Source organism: Chaetura pelagica, unplaced genomic scaffold (assembly GCF_000747805.2).
Source record: "Chaetura pelagica isolate M959 unplaced genomic scaffold, ChaPel_1.0 scaffold237, whole genome shotgun sequence".
NCBI lineage: Eukaryota > Metazoa > Chordata > Aves > Apodiformes > Apodidae > Chaetura > Chaetura pelagica.
The window spans coordinates 704,325-726,717 of record NW_009953933.1 but is presented as its reverse complement, the minus strand read 5'-3'; the positions used below and the strand labels follow the sequence as shown (position 1 = coordinate 726,717).

At 46.1% G+C, this 22,393-nt stretch overlaps 1 protein-coding gene across 1 annotated transcript; it reads left to right on the top strand.

Annotated features, from left to right (window-relative positions):
* The first annotated feature begins 10 nt into the window (after positions 1-10).
* TRIB2 (tribbles pseudokinase 2) lies at positions 11-22,393 on the top strand. The gene is made up of 3 exons (XM_010001708.1): positions 11-325; positions 6,851-7,143; positions 19,971-22,393. Exons 1-3 carry the CDS (start codon positions 56-58, stop codon positions 20,437-20,439), a joined length of 1,032 nt encoding a protein of 343 aa, XP_010000010.1. The 5' UTR covers positions 11-55; the 3' UTR covers positions 20,440-22,393.

Here is a 22,393-nt window from a genome sequence, read left to right as displayed (position 1 = left end):
CGTCCCGCGCTCCGCGCTCCCTCTGGCAGCATCTCGGCCGGGCTCCTCCATACCCATGAACATACAAAGGTCAACCCCTATCACGATAGCGCGATATGGGAGACCGCGGAACAAAACCCAGGATTTCGAGGAGCTCTCGTCCGTCCGGCCCGTCGAGCCGAGCCAGAGCTTCAGCCCGAACCTAGGCTCGCCCAGCCCGCCCGAGACCCCCAGCTTGTCGCATTGCGTTTCCTGCATCGGGAAGTACTTATTGTTGGAGCCGCTCGAGGGAGACCACGTTTTCCGAGCCGTCCATCTGCACAGCGGCGAGGAGCTGGATTGCAAGGTAATGATCCCTCTTCTTCCTCCTCCCCCCCGTCCCCCCGGGGCAGCAGCCGGGAACAAAAGGCCGGCGAGGCGGGAGGGAAGGCGCATCCTTTAACTTTTCCCCTCTCTGCACACAATGACCAACGTTCTGCCCGCGGCCCGGAGCCGGTTCTGCCTCTTTCCATCCCCCCCCCATCCCATTCTCACCCCGGGGCTGTTGTTCTGCCAAGAGCCGGCCCTTTGTCAGCAGGTTTTCCCGTGAGCTGAGGGGCAGGAGGGGAAGGCTCACCCTTCCCACTCTCACTTTTCAAAATGGAGTAGGGAAATCCTCCGGTTCATTGGAAGGCGCCGGGACCGGGGGTCTTGGCTCTGCGAGTTTGGGGTTCGCAGGAGGATGGGGAGGAGGTGGTGGAAGATGGGAGAAGCACCAAGAAGTTGTTGTAGCCTTTTGGTGTTTCAGGGTAGGCAGTGGGTGTTCTCTGCTCCACAAGCACAGTGCTGGGCAAGGGGCCAGGTGCAGGTGTCCTTGGCTGTGCCCATTCCATCTCCTGGTGGGGATGGGGCTTCGGTGCCCTCCACTTTGGTGGAACTTGGAGTGTAGCTGCTTGGCCTGGGGACCACGGCTTGGTGTAGGGCAATGCATCTCCAACCATATCTTGCTACTTTGAAATGAGTTTCAGAACTGAAAATGGTTTCAAACTGTTGGAAACAAGCATTTCTTGAACCCCATGGAGAGGAAACCTCTCCCCACAGGGGTACCCCCACTCCTCCACTTTCACAACACCGTTCACTGCTGAGTTCTGATGTTTGTTGTTTCCTCTTTAGGATGGACGGAGCCCACGTCCTATTCCTCTGCCTGGATACGAAGTCAGTTTACCAGTGGCTGGTGAGAAGTTTGAAGTGAAGCATGTTTTTAAGCTTTGCCAGTCCCAGCAAACTCTATATTTCAGCGCAGAAGACGAAGAGCTGCAGATAAAATGGATGGAAATTCTCACCAAAGCAGCCAAAGGGGAAACTGAAGATACAGCTGAGGGGCTCAGCAACCCATAGAGAAAGTTCCACTTAGTTTCTTTCCCACATGCTATAAACCATCACTTGAATTTGGTATTCATGGCACTTTGGAATCTGTATGGCTTTATATTTTCATGTGTCTGCATAGGAAAATGAGTGGTTTCTCTGCTTTTATTGTACATTTCTCACGTACAGTAGTTACCTGGCATAGATGATGTTAAAGGAAAAGGTAGTTGTAGTTGTTGGTGGTGTCACTGCTGGTTTTAAAACAAAAGACAAGAAAAGCATTAATTTTAACAAAGGTGTTGGAAAACCATCTGTCTCTTGTTTTCCTCAATGTATATTTTCCAGTCCTTTTGATTGCTGTTCAGTGCAGGATGTGTATAGTCTGTGATTAGTTCTATAACTGCTGGCTTTTAAGTTAAATGTTGTAAAGGCTTGTGCTGGCCACTGACATTCCCTCCTCTGCCCCTGCCCTCCTGGTAGAAGGTCTTTGTGACGTGTGAGCGATGTACTGGGCTGAAACTGTCTCTGCTATTTTGAGATGACCTGTTCACAAGACAAATACTGTAGAATGGACTTCTAAAAATGACTGCAAATGATGCAGAAAAGAACATTAAGAAGCCTCATTGATTTTAAGCATTTATAATATTGTTTTGTTTTCTTTTGAAACCGATACCTTCCTTCCTTCTATTGGAACCCATTTTGATGTAAGTGAACAAATGTTTTATACTGCAAACTGGGTTATGATCAATAAACAAGAACATTTTTAGTACACACAGCACAAAAAAGTGACTTTTTTGTTGAATTGGTTAATTTTAAAGTGACCTATTATTTATATAATTTGTAAATAATGTTTCATAAGTATTTTAAGAATTTTTAAAAGACCTCAACTAATTAACAGGATTTAGTGCATAGAATAAGAGATATTTGTATGAACTGAATTTGTAATTTAATTTTCCTGTTCATCTGTATTTTTCTTATTTTCAAACTTAAGTTTATCTATTTAAATAAAAATTCAAGCAGTTAACTCCTGAGCCAGATCTCCAAGGCTCAGCAAGCTTTAGGTCAACATTTAATATAGGTTTTAAAGAAACAAAACAAGTAACCAAAACAAAGCAAAAAGGCATGTCTGTTCCTAGTGGTAGTAAGCATGTGGTACTGATAAAAATGAAATAAAATCTGTCACAGTACTGTATTTTTTAATGGTTTGGTTTAACTTTTTGTTTCCTCTTCAGCCTTCTACGTTTTCTGGTAGTAGTAGAAAGAAACAGCTACTCCCTACAGCCAGAGTTTGTTAGGATTGTTGACAATTAGTGACCTGCATCAGTGAGTATTTTTCTTACCCACAGAAAAGGATTTATTGCTTTTTCCTTGTTTGGGGCTTGTTGTTTGGTTTGCTTGTTTTTTACATTGCTGTAACAAATCATATACCTGAACTCCCCGATGCTAAAAATAGAAGCCATGTATTTAATTATCTGCTGGTGACGTTTCCTGAGACCTGCATCTTCTCTCTCCTCCCTGCCCCTGCTACGGTCAGTTACCAAGGGAAATGTTTCTTGCAGAGTAATTATTCCTTTGTTTTTTTCTTTAAACTGATGAATTGCTTCTTATACAAGACACTGAATTTCCAGCATTTTGGCTGGTAATGGAAAAGAACTTGTATCAAAGGATAAAGCAAATTTTTATTCTTTTATGCTTTTTTATTCTGAAATGTATTGGTTTAGATCCAGCTCTGAAATGAATATAGTATCTTTCTCCATTTATTTGGTTTCCTCAAAAAAAGACAATCAAATCACCAGATTAGCAGGCGTTTTTCAAGGCCCAAAGGAACTCCAAGACATGAACAGATAAATATTGCCTTTCAGTAGCTCTTATTCGTACAAGAGGCAGCAATACTTGTTTTTTGGGGATGATGTAACAAATTGCCTGTTTTACATCCCAGCATAGTTTCCCAGAAGTAGCTGCCCAGCCATACTGAAAGTGTAGGTTAAAGTTGGTGTTAACCTGCCAGCTGCTTGACTTCCCTCATGGTCTTTCACCAGCAGCTGAAACATCTAGTTGTTAAATATAAACGACTGCATAACTAGTAAAGAGGCACCTTCCCTTTTTCCACCCCCACCATTTCTCTTTTTCTGCTCTTGGGCAATTTGGCTGGGTTTGCACTTGGCCTGACAGCCCTTCAGGCCCAGGGAAGCTTGATGAAGTTGAGTGATTGCATTTTGGTGTCAAATGAACTGGTGACAAAACGGGCTTTTCAGCAGGCAGTTGCTGGCTGTGCTCGCAGGTACTGCCTGAGCTGTGGGCACAGCTGAGGGGGGGAGAAACCCCTGCGAGGGGGGAGAAACCCCTCCGAGGGGGGCAGAAACCCCTCCGAGGGGGGAGAAACCCCTCCGAGGGGGGAGAAACCCCTCCGAGGGGGGACGTCTGTGCCTCTGGCGGGGGTGAGGGGTGAGGGAACGTCTTCCTTTGTTCCCAAACTTGCATTGTGTGCGGTGCCCCAGCAGGGCGGGCAGTGCCCAGCGCCCGGCTCTGGGGCAGACTGCAGCCTGGCAGTGCCCGCTGGTGTTCCCAGAATGGGGAATGGTGGCCGTCTGGGGCAGATTCCTGGTGTGAAACGAGCGGCGGAAAGGGAGGAGTAGGCGTCTCGTGGCTTTGTTTGTATTCCAGGGATTAATGATAGTGTTGCTGGCTGCTTCCCACTTTGTGATACTTGATTCATAAGAAGTTGTGCCCTAGGCAGGGAAGGGGAAATAATTCCTGTTTGCTATTGGTGAAGGTTGCAGTTCGGAGGACAGCTTAAATATCCTCACTGATGGAGTTAGAGTTAAGGCAACCTAGGACTTTATTTGGGGGAGGAACGGGCCTGTGCCTTTGCAGACAGGAGGGCTTTGTTGCTGAACTGAAGCACAGCACGAGTTGCTAGAGGGACAGCCCCGCGGGTGCAGCGCTGCGCTGGAGGACGCTGGCATCTTTTCATGAAATAAGCAGATCCCACAGGGCCGCTGCTCTGCGCGGAATCACAGGTGAACGTGCGTAGCAGTTAGCGGAGTGGGGCTTTGCTCTTTGTTTCCCGTTCGGTTGGCAGGACTGTGTTAATAGCAGTGTGGGCAGCATAACTGCAGCTCTCAGGGAGCCGACTCGCGTTTCCTTTCCGTTCCCGTTACGCTGGGTGTTTTTGAGCTGCTCCTGGCGTTCACATAGTACCAGTTCTTCCATACGTGCAGAGCACTGCTTCTAGTTGTGCCCTTAAGAATCCGACCTCGGCCTGAGTGGCTGGTCTGTGGAGATGCAGTTGTCAGCGCTGAGCTCAGTTTAACGCGGGCTTTAAATCGCCTGCGGTGTCATCGCTGCTGGTTTCCAAGCAGCCTTCCAGCAAAGGGACCTGCTGCCTGGTATCTTATTGAAGATGCTCGTGGAGATGGCTTGCAGAAACATTGGTTTGGATACCAGACACATACTGATGATTCTCAAGATTCATTTGGCTGCACCCACTGACTGTGCAGATGCCGTTATTTGCTTCAAGGCTCCGTGGCATCCAAACAATGGTAACTTCTCACTTCCAGTTCTCAGCAAGAACTAAATCAGACTGCAGCTTATTGGACATTTGCTGAATTGAGGCCAGGAAATCTTAAAAGCTGGGTTACAAAGGAGCCCTTTATGAAAGGTATTCTAGGCTGTAGCAGTATGATTGTGCTTCCCATCTTCCCCCCTTTCAAACACGGTGTTGTTACATATCCAGACCTACTTGTTTGACATAGTCTTGAGAACCACAGAGTGTAACTAATTTATATCGGGATAATCTGGTTAGGAGAGAATTCTAGAAAGACTTGTTATTTTTTTTCCATAGGAGGGTTTGAGCTCCATGAATATTCCTGCTTTTATTTTGTAGCAGGCGCCTTGTCGAAGAGCCGCTCGCTTGCCATGTAGTGGTTAACGAGTTCTGAGATCCAAATGTCAATGAATTCTCCTCTGGAATGAATTAGACACCAGGGATGGTGTCTAACATCCCCTCCCCAGCCGGGTTCTGCTGCCCTGATGCACCAGGATGCCTCCCTGCTGATCCCACCCGTGTCAGACGTGCTGGGTCTGTCTGCCCCGAAGGTTGTTCTTGCCTGGGCTGGGGTGTAGCAGCACAGGTCTGTGAGGAGGGGGGTGTTCCAGGTTCTTGGGGTTTGGGTTCTTTGTTGTGGTGGTTTTTTTTTCTGCAGAAGGGGTTTGTCAGGATTGTGCTCTGAAGCGTTAAAATGAGGGGGGTTTGGAAGCCTCAGGTAAAAGTTTTGTGGAGCCGTGTCCCTCCCTTGGGTTGGAAAGCTTTCTGAAGTCATTGGCTGTTGGAATTCAAATAGTGCAACACACACCAACCAAACAAACAAAAAATGAAACAATTGCAGTTTAAACCAGTTAGAGACCTGTACCAGCTCTTTATGTTCAGTCAAAATGGCACATGACTGCCTTAAATTATTTCACCAAAGTAACAAAACACCCAAGAGTTAAGTTACATATTAATAGGGTTTTCATGCTGGTGGCAATGCTAGTTCCTTGGTTTGCAGAACCTCTGGAACAGTTATAGTTAAAAATAAAAATCACTCCTATCAATGCTTTGCTTATGTTCTCTTTTAGCACATTGGCTTCTGTTGCTCTCAATGAAGTCTTTCTTCTGCTTGTAATGTGGGCATTTCTCAATTGACTCAAATACCGACTCATTCGTCATCACTGGATTATAGTAACTTTTTATATTTGGGTTTCCCTGCAGCCTTTTAATTCTTACAGCTCATTCATAAGATCAGTGCTAACACACTTACTAGTTGAAGGGACACTTTGCTTCTAGTGGAGCACTTGATTGAAATGCAGGGAGTTCAGCGTGGTTTTGGCATTGCCTTTTGAAGGATGTTTGTCTGCGCTCCAGCAGGCAGGACTGTTTCCCTGCTTGTCCTTCTGATCTTATAAACAGCCATTGTCAAGCTGAGGCTCTGAAAGTGAAAGTGGCTTTGCTGTTTGTCAGAGATGAAAGAAAAGGCAGGAAGTAAATCCGAACAGCGGTGGATGTTGCTTTAAACCTGAACGTCCTTGCAGCTCTAGTGGGTTAATAAAATCAAGAGAGAGAGGCGTGTGTATCAGGGTGGATTTAATATGGCAGCTTATCTCAGCACCAAGCTGCTGGCTGTATTCTTTCTGAGTTTATTTGGATGGAAAACAAAAGAAAAGCATGTTTCCTCCTGAGTGCTGCCCTTGTGCGTTGCTGATCCTCACAGATTAATCCAGATACGTTCTAAATTTGATCAGCTATTAATTAATGAAACTATTCCTGCTACAAGCCGTTCCTGTCGAGGTTGTGCCTGTGTTCTGTGGGGGGCTGTGTGGTCTGTTTTGTCTTGTCCTCAGTGCCTGAGGTTGTGACATCCTGTTTACATGGGTGCAGCTTCAGCACCAGCCTAAAATGTGCTCAGAGAGAGCTCTGTTAACACAGTCAGGTGTAACTTCACTGTCCTTTGTCTTGCTAACCCTGCTTTTACTGTCATTGTTCCTGCAGGTGTTTGATATTGGCTGCTACCAGGAGTTACTAGCACCATGTTTTTGTCTGCCTGCACATAAAAATATCAACCAAATTACTGAAATAATTCTTGGGGAGACAAAAGCCTATGTGTTCTTTGAGAGGAGCTATGGGGACATGCATTCGTTTGTTCGTACCTGCAAGAAGCTCAAGGAAGAGGAGGCAGCCAAACTCTTCTATCAAATAGCCTCAGCTGTTGCACACTGCCATGATGGTGGACTGGTACTGCGGGACCTCAAGCTGCGGAAGTTTATTTTCAAGGATGAGGAAAGGTAAGAGCCTCCCTTGCTTTACAGGGGGGGAGCCCTGAGGTCGGGCCCTCCGAGCTGCAGGACCCTGTGCCCGTCACTGGCACTGCCATCCATCTGTGGTGCACCAAAAGGTGCTGCACTCTGTTCTCCTGCAGCTTGATGGTGGGATGGACGTGGCATTTTGCCTTCTTGCCTAGGCTTTGGAGTAGAGGAAGTGTGGAGTGGTGTGTGCACCTGTGCCTGGCCTCTGCACACCCTCCTCCCTAGCAGCAGGACATCTAGAGGGAAGCTCTGCACAGGGGACTCTAAGAGCTCCGCTGTCATGAATGCTGTTGGTGTTAGAAGAGGGAAGGAGCAAAAGATCCAGGATGTCAAGAAGGGCTGGGGACTGAAGCGGCTCATTCCAGTGAGGGGGAGTGAAGAGGAAGATCAGCCGAGTGGTTAATGCTGACACAGGTTCCAGGGAAGGGCCACCAGTGCTCTGAAGGACTGTTTGGAGAATAGCTTCTTGCTTCCTGAGCTGGGAAGGGTCTGGAGACTGCTTTTGAGAGAGCTGTGTGGTCACTGATCATACTGAGACTGGAACTGCTGTGCTGTTTGGGTGCCTGGTTTTAGTATCAGAGCTGGTGTGGTAACTGGGGAACTGAAGTATTTTTGTTTTGTTTTTTTTTTTTTTTTTTCTCTCTGTTTCTTCCCTTTTCACACCCCTCTCAGTAATTGGGTAGTAAATGATTTGGGGAAAGACTATGGGAAGACAGGGCAAAAGTAAAGTTGGATGCTCTGGCTGTGTTGTTGGAGTGCTATTTCTGCTGCTGAGCTGTATCTGGAATCCTGTACCTTTGCAGACATCATACCCTTCTGGCTGTCAGTTGCCATGATGCTACATCCTACATTCATTTGCAGCTTCCACATGAAGCACCAGAATAGTGAACACTGCCAGAGTCATGTCAGGCTTTCACAGAGGGATTAAATTGGAACATGACTGTTAGGAAAAATATGAAACTAAATGGGTGCAAAGCCTGCCTTTGTGCTTTGTCATGTCTTGGTAGAGGTTGAGGAGATGTTTTTCCCTTTTAGTTAAATCCTGTAAATTGTCTGAAAGCTTATTCAAACTGTTGCAGAGTGAAATGGATGTTCTGGAGAGCTTTGTTAAAAATAACCAGTGCATATCAATTCCATTCCGGGCTGCTTGGGGAAGTTATAAGCAACAGCTGAGGCACATAAGTTTTCTGCAGGCTCAGTAAGTCTGTGGTCTGAGAATTACAAAATAACCTAATACAGAACTCAGTCGGGAAAGAGAATTTCCTGGCCTAAAAATAAAAAGGACAGCCATCTCTCCTGTTTAAATACTCTCTACTTAAATTTTACTACATGCTGAGTTTTGCAAAATAAACTTCTCATTTTAATCTCTACAAAGTGAAAAATAAGACGTGTTTTCACTTCTTAATTCAGTTCAGGCAATTCTCTTCAAAGCAAGTAGTTAGTCTTTTTTTTTTTTTTTTCCTACCACAGCCTGAATACATATGATTACTCATTCCTCCTCTTCAAATAATAAAAAAAAAAGGCTAAAGTGAAACTAGCTTGATGTCCATTCAGAGAGAAATGCAGAGCAGACAGATGCAAACTGCACTTTCACAACGTGGAGTTTAATAATTAAACACCATCACAGCACCTTTGATGCAGATAAGGAGGAGGCTTGTACAAAACAGCTGAGGGGAGGGATTGTTTTCTGTTGTCTGACAACCTCCTAACGTTAACATTGGTTTTGTTTTGTTCCTGGGGATATATGTAAACTTGTGTGGTCTTGTACAAAGCCCAGGACCTGGGGGAGCCCTCGGGCTCACCCCTGCTTTCTGCCTGGGCTGAGCTGCAGTGGGAGCAGACCTGGGCCCGGGCTGAATATTTTTGAACTCACACCCTGCTGCTTCCCAGGAACTGGATGCAGCACGAGGCACAGGGCCAACAGCCTTTAGCCACCCAAGAAGAGTGGTGTGCAGTGTAATAGTAGTGTTGGGTTTTATGAATGTTTTTAATGTAACCGTAGTCTGCAGAATCACGCGCTTCCTCACGTTTGAGCAGTGTCTTGTAATTACACAATAATTCCCTTTAAAGGTCAAATACAACTTGCTGGTTATTTTTAAGATAAAGCACAGTGTGGTTTTCTCCTGCATGTAACGTTGATTCGTGAATAGAGAGGTATTGTAATCCTTCCTCTGCTAAATAAACAGAGATTAAATAGTCCCCAACAGCGGCTGTCTTTTTTCTTAGCTCTGCTCATCAGACTGTAATCAGTCACCACTTTCACTCTGCTGCTATATATAGGCTGAAAAGTCTTCCTGGCCCTTCTGGGTTCACGGAGGTGTTGGTGTCTTGCTTGCACCCCAGGTTTCCCTGGGGCTGCTGGTGAGGCTGCCAGCCGGCCGAGCTGCTGTGGGTGGCACAGCCTGCTGAGCATCTGTGGTACCTCTGAGGAACTAAGGAGGAAGAAAAGAGGTGAAAATGGTGGTTTGGGGAGTGTGCATGAACTCTGCTGCTGAGTGTCCCCTGCTCTTCAGCAGTCCTTTTCCTAACTATGTCTTCAAGTCTGTTTTTCTGCAGTTCACCTATAGTACCTACTGCTTTGAAGCAGTCTCTTATTGAAGGCTGTTGCAGCTTTTATTTTGGTGGAAGATGGGAAATCCAACATGAAGGCAGCACACCAATGGAAACCTTGCTGCTTTTGTTTGTTATTGTTTTTTTTTTTAGTGAGCTACTTGTCTGCTTTTAGCTGAGAGCTGCCAGACTGGAGGAGCCAGAGAGAATGTGAAGGATAGGTGGATGTAGTTCCATTCATTTAAAAAAGAAAATCAATTAAAGCTTAGTCTTTCCATTGATCTTAATGATATCCTGGTAGTTTGAGATGACATTTGAGCTCCTGGACTTCAGCACAGGTGCATTGAAGCTCTTTCCACCTCATTTCCATTATCTAAATTACAGGTGGAATTTGAATGATTCAGGTTTCTGCTCCAGCAGTGTCACGACTGCTCTTTGCTCCTTCTGATGTCACTGCTGAGAGTGCAGGTTATTTGGATGTTGCAAATTGCAGTGCCTTGGGATGCCTGTAATGATGGGGAAGGAAGGAGGTGGGAAAAAATACTGTTGGAGGCTGGTAGTGCTGGGCATCTTTTAGGGGTCCTAGTCTTCCTCATCGTGTTCTCTGTGATGCTGTGTTGCTTCTTACTGCTGCAAGTATGTAAATAGATGGTCACCTAAAGTGAAATGCAAAATTCCACTGTGTAGAAACAAACAAAACCAATCTGTGTTTCAAGGTACTTTATCTGTAGCTTATTTTAATCCTGAACTGCAGGAATTTTGAAGATCCAGTAAATTGCATTCCATGAAAATGATGTGTGCTGTTGTCAAGCTCCTGAGGCTTTGTTTCTGGTTTGGTTTGGTTTTGTTTAAGGTTTGTTTTGTTTAAAAGGAGGTTGGGGGCTTGTGTTTTTTGGGCTGTGTGTGTGTCTGTGATCTTCTAGTATTGAAATTTCAGAGTTAAGCCCCTTAAAACTGCAGCTGATCTTGATGAAGCAGAACTTCGAATGGAAGTGTTTTGTGAGGCTGAGTTAGCAAGCAGCAGCACATCCATCAAATGGGGGCAGTAACTTTCAGAGCACTGAAAATATGGAAAGGAGCACTGACTTGCCAGGCTGGGTCACACCAGGCTTTCTAAAGTACCTGTTAAATTCTGGAATATTAAAAAAATCAGGTCCTTAAACTTCTCAATAAAACTTGGTTCCAAAGCAGTTGGAGATGGTTAAAACATGTGGTTTTGTACGTTTTCTGCTTCCATGTGTATTGGTGGGTTTTTTCTTGTCCTGCATACTAAGCCAGGTCAATGTTGATGTTGTGGGGCTCTTGCTTTTGATTGTTTTTGCTATGTTTGTGTTTTTTTCAGTTGTACAGCCTGTCCTGGTAGTAAGTCCTGGGGCAGAGTTCTGTGCCCTCCTCCTAGCTGGTGTCTCATAAGGATGGTGCAGAATGGGCAAAGCTTTGGGGATTGTGCTAAAAACAGCCCTAAACTCTGTAGCTAAGAAAGCAGTCCCTCAGTCTGATATATACAGCAGATACTTTGAGTAAGAGCCACCTCAAAGGTCTTGGAATTAAATCAAGTGTTGGTTGTTCTAGTGATTTTTCTTAACACCAGAACATTTCTGCTGTCAGGGAATTATTAATTTCTTCAGTGCATTTTTAAGCCTTTAATTATATTACAATATTAGCTGTCGTAATATTTGAAGCTTAAAGGCCTCGTGCATTCATCATGCTTGTTGAAGGGAAAATTAAAATAATTTTGGTCTTTAGATATTGTAATTTTCCTGTACTCTTTGAGTAAATATGAGCTATGGTAGGCAGGTAGGCTTCAATAAAAATAAATAGAATTTGACACTGTTCTCTGTGCCAGGGGAATGCAGCCAGCACAATACACTGATTTAGAAAGCCTCTGTTAGCATCACATATGTGTTTGATGCTCTTATAGTTTGGTTTGTTGCTTTTTTTTCTTTTTTACCTCTAGAATTTCTCAGCTGTGAGTGGATGTGCATATATAACCTTCTTCCAAGTAGACCTTTCACTTTCCTATAGTTAGTAGTAAGTTTCCTCCCCAGCATTTGTCAAACTCTAATGCAGTCAGATCCTTTTCCCGTGTGGTGCTAGAGCTTCCTGCTTTGCTTAGGGTTCAGTAGAGAACAGGTAAGTTAAGGCTTTTCCTAGACAGAATCCTGAAGTGGAAGAAAATTAAATGCAACAAGAGTGCTCTTTAAATAGGAGAAGATTTAGAAAGAAAACCTGTCTTCATCTGGGTTGTCCTTTAAGCACTTCACATTGCCCCTAATGGAGCACAGGACCAAAGAGCCTAACTCCTTCAGCAGTGGAGAATCGTAGGTCAGATTTTGACCCAGAAGTTGTTATTTTGAATCTTCCTAGAATATGAGGAGGAAGGTGAATTTCTTCACAGCCAGCAAATCTCTGCTGCCAAACTTCAGATGAAGGATGGAGCAGTTGCACAACTGTGGTCTGCAGAAGGGTTTGTGCTGCCTTTTGCATCCCTGTGCTTGGGTTCCTGACTCTTTTCTCCGGGAGAAATGCACTTGGGCTTTGTTGGGTGTGTGGTGCCCTTCCCAGTGGGCTGCAGGAGGCTGCCTGGAGCTGTGGAACAGCATGCCAGCCCTGGGAAGTGCTTAAATCTCCTCCCCAGGGCATAGAGAGGTTAATTGGCATGCCTAAGGTCACAAATGAAAGGAAAAGCCAGGGAAAAGTTGGCTGCTGGCTGGCCCCAGGATGGGGACTGGAGCTTCAGTGGATCTTGAGTCAGCTCAGGGCCCTTCTGCAAGACCATGAGTAGTGAGAGCCTTTGCTCTGCACCAGACTCTGGAGTTTACAGCAGGTTTTGCCCTTGGACTGTGCTGGCTTTAGGTATTTGTCTCATAGTTGGACACGTATCTTCTTTGCTTTTCTTTCTGTCTTCCTTGTCATGCTCTAGCAGTGCTGCAGGATGTCCCTACATCCTACCCCAGCTGTGCTGTGGGACCTGCCCAGAGGTGCCTCTGGCCGAACGCTCTGGTTCGTGTGGGCTTTGCTGCCAGATGTGGCTGGCACTGCTGCAGCGCCTGTGAGCAGGTGCCTGCCATGGGATTGATCTCTCCAGGAAGAGGTGCTCTGCAGTCCCTGGAAGTAGGTGTCCCTTGAGACATCTTGCATATTAGGAGTTCAACAGGTGGTTGTTTTGAAGACTTGAAAACCTCCATCCATAGACTCAGAGCAAAATATTCCATGTTCACTTTTAAGCGGAGCCTGAGGACATCTGTGCTGGGGTGAGGAGGGGGAGCAGGGAGCCCAGCTGGCAGTAGCTGCACTGGATTGTTGGGGTGAAATTCTACTGCTGCCTTCTTAAATTATTGTCCTTCTTATCACAGTGTGAGGTGACTTCAGGCTTGGGAGGGAGAGGAGAGGCAGAGGTTGCAAACAAGAGCCAAGCTGGGGCATATTTAAACACCTGCTTCTTAGAAGATGCATATTGCTTGGAGACAGGTTTTACAGATGTGCAAGCAAAATGTCTTCGGTGGGGTTGTGAAATAAGGGGCCTGCTTTATTTTAGAGATGCTGAACACCCACTGCTGGCTCAGAACGTGTGGGGCTTTGTTACAGTATGCAGCTATGCTAACTAAATGTTGGTCCTTTCCCTGTGGGACCTCACCACGCATCGTATGAAAAGACCTAGAAAAGCTGGGGGGAGAAGCAGTTGACAGCAGAGCCCTTTAGAGCTCCGACCTTCAATGTGATCTAAGAAGATCAAATGAGGTGAAGTAGCTGCCTAGAGCCGGGTGCTTATCAAGTAATGGGCTCCTGGAAGTTTTGTGACTGAGCCCCTCACATTGCTACCTGCCTACCTCTGGTTTGGGGAATTTGTTGCCTCCTTAGGCAATAAGGAAGAAGCTAAGTCTGTGGTGTATGGGAGAGGCTGTTCAGTCAGTGCTCTGAATAGTGTTGTGCAGCTGAGGTCTGCGGGACCCCGGCCCTTCCCAGGGTGCGCAGGGCGGTGGTCTCGGAGCCTTTTGTCTGAAGTCTAGAAGAAAACCACAACAGCTTCAAACAAGGTAAAAACCCTCAGCTGCGAGGTCCTGCACGTCGGCGAGGGGCTGTGGGGCAGGGCTGAGCATCCCTCAGGAGGAAGGGCGCGGGGCCTGGAATCTTCCCAGGCTTCCTCCTCCTGCGGAAGTACCGGCGAGGGAATCTTCCCTTCGGAGCAGGGTTCATCCTGTGAGCCTCCTCTGCCTGCACGTCCCGCTTGTCTTTCGAAACACATCCCTGAGCCTGTCCCGTTACACAAGAGACAGTTTGCCTGACGGCCCTTGCTCAGGTTTTGGGGCTGGTTTGGTTTTCCCCCCCTCTGAAGCTGCGCTGGGAGCTGCCGGCCTTGCGCTGTTCCGCGCGCGGAGGGAGCGTGATGGTGAAAGGAGCAGGATTCAGATTGATGGCAGCACGTTTCCCCTCTGATCCCGAGTGCCTCACCGCCCCTGGAGGAGATCGGGCAGTTCTGAGTTCAGGATGAGCACCGAGCTGCAAATCATCCGCAGGGGGTTCCGTGGGCTGCTCTGGCAGCAGCCTGGCCCTGTGCTGCTCGGGGGAGATTCCCTTGGTTAACAGGATCAGTCAGCAAAAAGAGAACTGTTCCCGGTGTCGAGCTGCCCTTTTATTCCCTCCTCCTTTCCTTGTGGCTCTAATGACACGACTGCATTCCAGCTCGTTCCATCTTTATGATGGGGTGCTAGCAGCTGACCTTGATTAAATGACCTGTGAATTATTGGCCACAGAGGAGCAATCCCTGATCTACCGGGCAGCTGATGGCTCGAGTGCCTCTACCTAGGGAGAGGCTTTCCTGGCCTCACTCAGAGTCGTGTTGAAATACGAGGTAGCATTGCTTGGGTGCCTTCATTTTTCATGTGTTGGCGAGTTTAGGGGGAATACTGTGGGACACTTTTTTTTCCCCTGCAGAAGTTGCCATTTTATATTTACCTGCAGTCATATTAACAACATTGCTGTTCGGATGGCCACGGTGACCTTTTATCTCTGGAGGAATGAGGCTGCTGTATAGACTGTAAATGTTGATCATCTGATTTCGAGCCAGCCTGAACAGCAAGGGGATTTTGTACCTGGAGTGTCTGAAGCAGGATGGCCCCTTCTGTCCTCTCCCAAAGCAGCCGGTCTGGCTGTCATCTGGGGGATGATGCTGGGCTGAAATCCTGGATCTGCTCTGCAGTCAGTGCTCCCAGAATGGTAACAGCTCAGCTGTGCTTCAGGTGCTCCCATGCGGATGGATTCAGGGGCAGGCTAGAAGCAACTGCTGTCATTGGTTCAGGCATGAAGCCCTTTACTACTGACTGTTTATTCATTGCAGTGGAGATACTTGCCTCTGAAACACTCATGACTTTCAGTCAGTATTTCTGCTTTAAATGTTCCAGGTTTTTATTTTTTATTTTTCCTCCTTCCTTTTGAGCTTAGAGCCCTCTGAATAATTCCTCTGACTTTGCTATGGAAATTGTGTTTGTTTTTGGAGAGCAAGTGTGAATGCCGGGTTCTTATGGCCCTGGCTTGGGTGTCAGAAGGCAGGATAGTAGGTTGCCAGCAGCCCCTAAGCTCTGCAGGGAGGAATAATGGGAATGACTCTGAATGAAAGTGTAGGATGTGCAGCAAAGCTGTGTGCCAGGGAAGGGTGCTAACTCAGGAGGTTGCATTGAAGAATCTTCTGGAAGAGGTTTAATTGATTAGGTTTTGTTACATCGCTGAGGAGCAAAGTCTGAATGCAGTCAAGTAATGAATGGCATATTGATAAGAAATTCAGAGTGGTATTGTTTTTCATGGGTTTCCCTGACGGTTTCTATGGGGACAAAGACGCATTTCCCGTCTGAGTGCTGCTGCTGCCCTCTGATTGCACTTCTGTGGTTTCATTCACCAGTAATGGGAAAGCATTCATAGGCAGAATAGCTTCCCCTTTTTAAATAGCCATGATTCAGGGTTGTAGGCTTGCTGCTTTTTTTTTTTTTTTAATGCATTAGACTAATGCAGTGTTTTATCAATGATCTGATAGATGCATAATGCTCTTTTTTTCAAGTGCTTATTCAGGGTCTGCATTAAAACTTGAAATTATGTACTGTAATTACGTAAGCCTGGACAAAAGTCTTTGTTGCCCTACAGTATGTCTACAAAGTGATTCTCATCCGGCTTTGGCAGTAGCTTACGTTTGAACTTGAGGGATTAATTTTGTTGCAAGCATTTGAATGGTCAGACCCAAATGCTGATGCTTTCGGAAAACTTCTTTATTTCCTTCTTTTTTTTTTTTTTCCTCCCATGGGGGTCCTGCCCTTGGCTGCTGCCAGTTGATTATGGGGAGAATGAGAGGTTTTTGGAAATGTGACTTGATTAAGAAGAGAAAAATGCTGTCCTTTTTCTGCTCTGTGCAGGCAGGCACTTCAAAGCTTGACTGTGATTTCACATCTCAGTATTTGGTTTTAAATTTGTCCCTTGGCTGCCAAGTGACAAATCCGGGGTTGTCCGGTTACTCTGCAGTTGGATTCACTCCCCACCTTTTGCTGTGGAGGTTCTGTGTCCTCAGAAACTACTTGCAGTTTTGAGGGTCTGTTTGTTGCTGTTGGCTTTTCTTCTTTTTTTTTCCCTGGGTATTCGGTTTCAGCGCTTCCTCTGAGAGAGGAGAGGAGTGTGTAGGGGAGAGAGATCGCTTCTCATCCACAGTTATCTCTGCATTTTTTGTGTATTTAAGCTCCCCTCTTTCCTGTTCTACTCCACCAATCCCCCCTCCAAAAAAAGGCAAAAAAAAAAAGGCAAAAATAATAAAAAAAAGCTGTTTGGCTTGCAGAAAAAAGAGCTCTTTTAGGCAGTGCTTGAAATGTGGAGGAAGGGAAGGCCAGCCAGGGCTGGAAGCTGTTTCTCTCAGAGATGGGGTGCTGTGCAGTGGGAAATAGCAGCTCCCGTGCCAGACTGCTCCTTTCTGATTGCCTGAAAACAACGTGAAATGCCTGCAAAAAAAGGGGGAGAGAGCCTTGCTGTTGGCACCTGCGCGTTACCCGGTTGCAGCAGGATGGGTGGCAGGTCGTGCTCTCTCTGCAAGGCTGAGGTCTGAGAACTCGCCCGTCTGGAGATGGGCTCCCCAACCCTGGCTCCATGAGAGGGGTTCCTGCAGGTGGGGATGGGAAACCTGCTGTGTCTCCCTGCTGCAAAGACACTTGGCCTGGCATACGGAAATGGGAACACCTGAGTGGTCTCTTGGGAGGGGGAGAAAGTCACACTGAGGGTCTGTACCCGGCAGCACCTGCTGGAGAGCTGCAGCTCCTGCATGGTTGGAGGTCCAGGTGTACCTGCACAGTGCCCACCTGGGCTGGAGCTCTATTTCCTGCCAAGGCAGCCACTTCTTCCCTTGTTCCTTTACTGGTTGAGGGTTTGGGAGGAAGGCTAAAGGTTGTGGTTTTGTTTAACTCGGGACCTTTTGTTTCCTCAAAGCCTGTCAGCTCAGCAGGGTGAAAAACCTGGTTGAAGTGCTTGCTTCTTTTGGCCACAGCTTCTGGAGGAGCAGGCAGATAAGGGCCAGCTGTTGTTCCATTTGCTTGCTCAAACAAAACCTGCTGTAGCATGCGCAGAGGGCTGCAGGCTGCAGCACCTTGCAAGCACAGCCAGGCAGGGAGCAGCTTTTTGTGTGCTGCTCCTGGGGTTTTTTCCTAACAAGAAATGATTGCTTCTGCTGGAGAAAAAAGATGAGGGGTTTTTGATACCTCTTGCAGTCTGTTCTTTCCTGTTTTGTACCACGTCTGTTGTAGAAAATAGGGAATTCCAGTAACATATAAGAGTTATATGAATATAATATATGAATATATGAATATAAGAGCTTCTCAGGGAACTGGTTCTCTAATCTTTGGCAACTCAGAGAAACGCGAAGCAGGAGGGTAAGAGTGAACAGCGCTGCCCTGTGCCGTTGACACTGGGATGGCAGGAGAGCGTGTGTGTGGGTGAATTCCCTCCTGTAAGCTGTTTATAAATAGCACGCTCTGCCCTGCTCCCTGTGTGTGTGTTCTGCCCCTGCTAGCGAGCAGGGTGAGCCGATGCTCTCCTGTCTGGCAGCTCCGTGACTTCGCGCGCGCTGGAGCCGCCGGCCTCGCCGCTCTGCTGCTGCGCCTGCTTTGCTATGGAAAAACTGAGGTGGGCAATGCAAATGGAACCTCAACTCATGTCCCTGCCTTCCCTTTCATTTCCTCCTCTCTGTTCTCTGCCCTCCTTGGTATGTTGTGTTTGGTTTTGTTTTTTCCTCTGGGCTTTTCTCCTCTCTGTGCTCTGCAGGTGCAGGAGCGCGTTGGAGCTGAGCATCCTGGAAGGGCTCTGCTCGAGTCAGGCTCTGGGTTTTGGACCCTGTGAGCTGTGTATGGAGGGAAATTGCTGTGGTCTTGAGAATTGTAGTTACTTTCCTCCTTGCAGCCAGCTTCCTGTGTGAGGTACTGCTGCTGTGAAGTATTGTTGGAGGGCTAATGAGGGGGTTGTCCGTGGCCAGACGTGCCTGTGCCGCTAGGCTGGCAATGGGTAATTAATCAGGAAGCAGGTGTGTTGCACAAAGCCCATCAGTGTCCACACGGGAGGAGAAAACACTGGCCTGTTTGAGGAGAGAAGGAGCTGCCTTGACACACTGTGCGTGGGAGCCAGGTATTCTGCCTTCTGCGTTTATGACTTCCTGATCCGAGGCGTGTTGCCAAAGGGGCTTTCACCTCGGCTAGTAAACATTTCTAGCTGTTGAAAAGGTCCAAGTGTCACGATGAGAGTTTATGGCACAGTTGCCTCTGGAGTACTCCAAGGAGTAAAATGTGCTTCTGTTGGTTCGAAGCAGATTGTGCTGAGCTGCCCTGAAACCCAAGGCTAAGCCAAAGCTGGCCCAGCTGTCTTCTGCAACTGCAGCCTGAGCAATGTAGTCTCCAGTAACCTTTCAGGAAACAGGGCTCTCCTTGTCTCTTTTAATGCCTGTTAAACTGTGTGCTTCAGTTGAGAGTTCTGCTTTCTGGGATGAAGTTCAGTCCCTGCCTGTGAGTATCCGTGGTGCGGGAACACGGCCGTGGCGCCCGGCTGAGGGTGATCCTGCAGCCTGGGAAGTAATACCCAAAGCTGAGTTATGATGCTGAGTTGTTGAAAGGAAAACCTGCACTACTGCTGGGCCACCCTTCCACCCAGATGTGCTGGCCAAGCCCTGTTGCATTGCACTCATCTTGCTCTCAAAGCTGACCACTGCTGGCAGGTTGTCTGAAGGGTAACTGGTGATCCTTTGGGCTGCCTGGGACAGGGGCAGGTTTTTAAATGCAGCTACAGATGCTAGCAATGAGAATTTAAAGGAAAGAAAGGTTATGTTTGTCTAGTGCTGTGACAAGCAAGTTTTGCATAATTTTTTCTGCTCCTGTGTGAGATCCATAAGGGAGGAAAATTATCTCTGGCTTGCAGAGATAATTACTGCAGCACGATGACGAGTTCACAGTGCTCTGCAGGCAGGAGGAGTTTGCAATCTAGGGAAGACATCCCTGTCATCTCTCTGCAAGCCCTTTGCTAGACCCTCCTGTTGTTCCAATGTGAGGAGCTCCTCTGGTCTGGCTGGGTAGAGGTGCTTTCTGTTAATCTTGGCATCCAGCTCACCTGATCTCCCTTGGCCCGAAGGTCTGCTGAGGAAGACTCTAAATCTGTTAAACTTGCTCTTCCCTAATGCTTGGGTAGAGAAAAATGTTGGTTGGTCAGAGGGATCACTGAGGGTCAGCATGGTGATTTTATTCCTGTTGGACCTTGTGGAATAACAGGTGCAAGTAACTGCTCACCAGTGTGAAGGTGTCAAAATAACCCCGTCTGGTTAGGGCTAGACTTGTATTTGGGCTTGGGTTCTGTGCAGGCAGATGTGAATGCAGCCAGCAGAAATGATCTTGAGGCTTATGACTCTGGTTGGAAATCGTGTCTATGTAAAGTTTACCAGAAGTATGAATATTGGCAATTACTTTTAGCTTTTTGAGACTTCACTGACAAGTTTACTGGACATAAGTGTGTTTGAAAACTTGTAGCTGTGTGTGTGGCCAGTATTGCATGTCTGTCCCTAACACTTCTAAGCAGTAAAGAAGGGGCAGTGTCATTTATCTGTAACCAGTGCTGGGAGTGGGATTTTAAACCCAAGCATTTCTGCAGTTGTTGTATTCTGTGGAGTACAAGTGTTACCACCATGTAACTGTATCAGCCCAGAGTTTATATTTGGATGTTTACTTACCTTGGTTGTTTTGGCTTTTTGCCCACAGGACTAGAGTGAAACTGGAAAGCCTAGAAGATGCTTATATTTTAAGAGGAAATGATGACTCTCTTTCTGATAAGCATGGATGCCCAGCCTATGTGAGTCCAGAGATCTTGAACACAAATGGCAGCTACTCTGGCAAAGCAGCGGACGTGTGGAGTCTGGGTGTGATGCTTTACACCATGCTGGTTGGACGCTACCCTTTCCATGACATTGAGCCTAGTTCCCTCTTCAGCAAGATCCGTCGTGGGCAGTTTAACATTCCAGAAACTCTCTCCCCCAAGGCAAAATGCCTGATCCGTAGCATACTGCGTCGGGAGCCGTCGGAAAGGCTGACTTCCCAGGAAATTCTGGACCATCCGTGGTTTTCTACAGATTTTAATGTATCGAATTCAGGATATGGTGCTAAGGAAGTATCAGATCAGCTGGTGCCTGATGTCAACATGGAAGAAGACTTGGACCCGTTCTTTAACTGAGCACAAAGACTGGTGTTCAGGAGGTACACAACCTGGAGATGGACACATGAAGGAGCCCTTCCTGACCGTGTTAAATCACACCCTGCATCAGCCTAGCTTGGTAGCAAAAGACACTCAGAGGTCCTCTGGTTGAGAAGGAACCTCCACAAGGAGCTAATCCAACAAATGTAGCATGGGGACAGACTGGGGGGGCGGTGGGAGCTTGCTATCAGGTTAGATTGATTGGGAGGAGAGAAAAAAGGCAGCATGGAGCAATTGTAGCTTCTCACCTTTTTGGAGCCAAGGAGACTGCACATGCCAGTTCTGGTGCAGCTGTATCACTCCTGTTTCTGTTCCATTAAAAACAGTGGTAACTCACAAGAGATAGAAACTTTTTTGCCTCAGCTCACATCTTGGCATCGCACTGTTAGAGATTTAACTTCAGCCATTATTCAGGGAAAGTACAATTGGCTAACTCTTTTTTAATCGGACGTCTAATAATCAGTGGGATTCATTTTAAGAAAAAAAAAAAGAATTAGGTGCACAAAGAAGGACATGAAAAGTGGGTGCTAAAAACAAAATTTCAGTTCATGTCTCTTGATAGCTATTTTCAACTCATTTCTTCTAAATAAACTACTTAATATTCTTGTCAGGAAACGACATTTTAATGCTTTGTTCCCTTAAGGGGAAGTAACTGTCATTTAACAAGCTGTTCTGTTTTGTGTCAAATGGTTTGTTGCAGGAAGCTATTACAACTCGAACTTCCAGATGCATTACTGCTATAATGGGGGGGGTGGGAGGAAGAAGAAAACTACATGATTATTTTTTTTTTAAAGGTATGAGATACTGGCTTCCATATCTGCCATGCTGCACGTGTGTGACTAGAGAGGGCAGAAAGCCCTGAGTCCTGTCGCTATCTGAGAACCCATCTCTTCTGTAACTGACTGGCCCACGTGTAAATAGAGGGCTGTTTATTAGTGAAGAAGAGTATCGTGGGGTTGTTGTTTTGTTTTGTTGTTTTGTTTTGTTTTTTCCTTTGGATTCCTCTTGACTTGGGTAAAGAATTATTTGGGTTTGGTTTTTGTTTATGTCCAGACTAAGAAATAAGAGGGTATTAATAAGCTGAACATTTATATTACAGATATTCCTCTTGAAACATACACAGTAATATGCACCTTTTGTATTGTCAAGACTTATTCTATTTATTGAAGAAAATGTCACAGTAGTGATGTATTAAGCCAGTACTTCAATTACGGGTTGACTTGGGATGACATGTTACATGCTGTAGTTAACACACTTCTTTTCTGTTCAGGTATTTCTGTCCCTAAATAACTTTTTATTTAGCTTTTTATTTTTTTTTTTTTTTCCCCCTAGATAGCTTTATTTGATTTAGACTGGCAAATGTTTTTATTACTGCTTTTATATTGCTGTATGATACTGAAATCTCTTGGCATAAATATTTGTGTTTCCAGTACCTCAGTTGTTCTGATATTACTGCCTGTATACGTTTTGTGAAGTGGTCATGTTTTTTGGGTAGGTACATGTGGACTCTGTAGTATGTAAATGTTACTTGAATTTGTGCTTAATTATAGTATGTGGCATGTGCGTACAGCTACTTGGCATTGACGGATGGATGCTCTGCCTGCCCTGCAGGGAACTTACGGTCCCACTCTCAAGAGGATGTTTCACAGTTCTTTATCAAGAGACAAAGCTAGCTGCAGCTGACCTGCCTTGGTTCTATTTTGGTAACTAAGAATCTAAAGGAGTAATGTTTTTACACTCTGAAGATGGTGCTGTGTCAAGAAGGACTTTTTTTTTTTTTTAAAAAATTTTTAATTTTATAAGTACCTTATAGGAGGAAAGATTGGTGATGTGCATGGTGGGGTTTTACTGCCTCTGGTGCTTTGTCATGTATTTGGTTTAATGTTTTTGTCCTAATCTCTTCAATAAATAAAATTGTGCATATTTAACTAAA

Excerpts from the sequence above, each read along its gene's own strand:
- TRIB2 (XM_010001708.1), top strand. The coding sequence starts at position 56 with ATGAACATACAAAGGTCAACCCCTATCACGATAGCGCGATATGGGAGA. Across the intron at positions 326-6,850 it reads GCGAGGAGCTGGATTGCAAG|GTGTTTGATATTGGCTGCTA; the intron begins GTAATGATCCCT and ends TTGTTCCTGCAG. Across the intron at positions 7,144-19,970 it reads ATTTTCAAGGATGAGGAAAG|GACTAGAGTGAAACTGGAAA; the intron begins GTAAGAGCCTCC and ends TTTTGCCCACAG.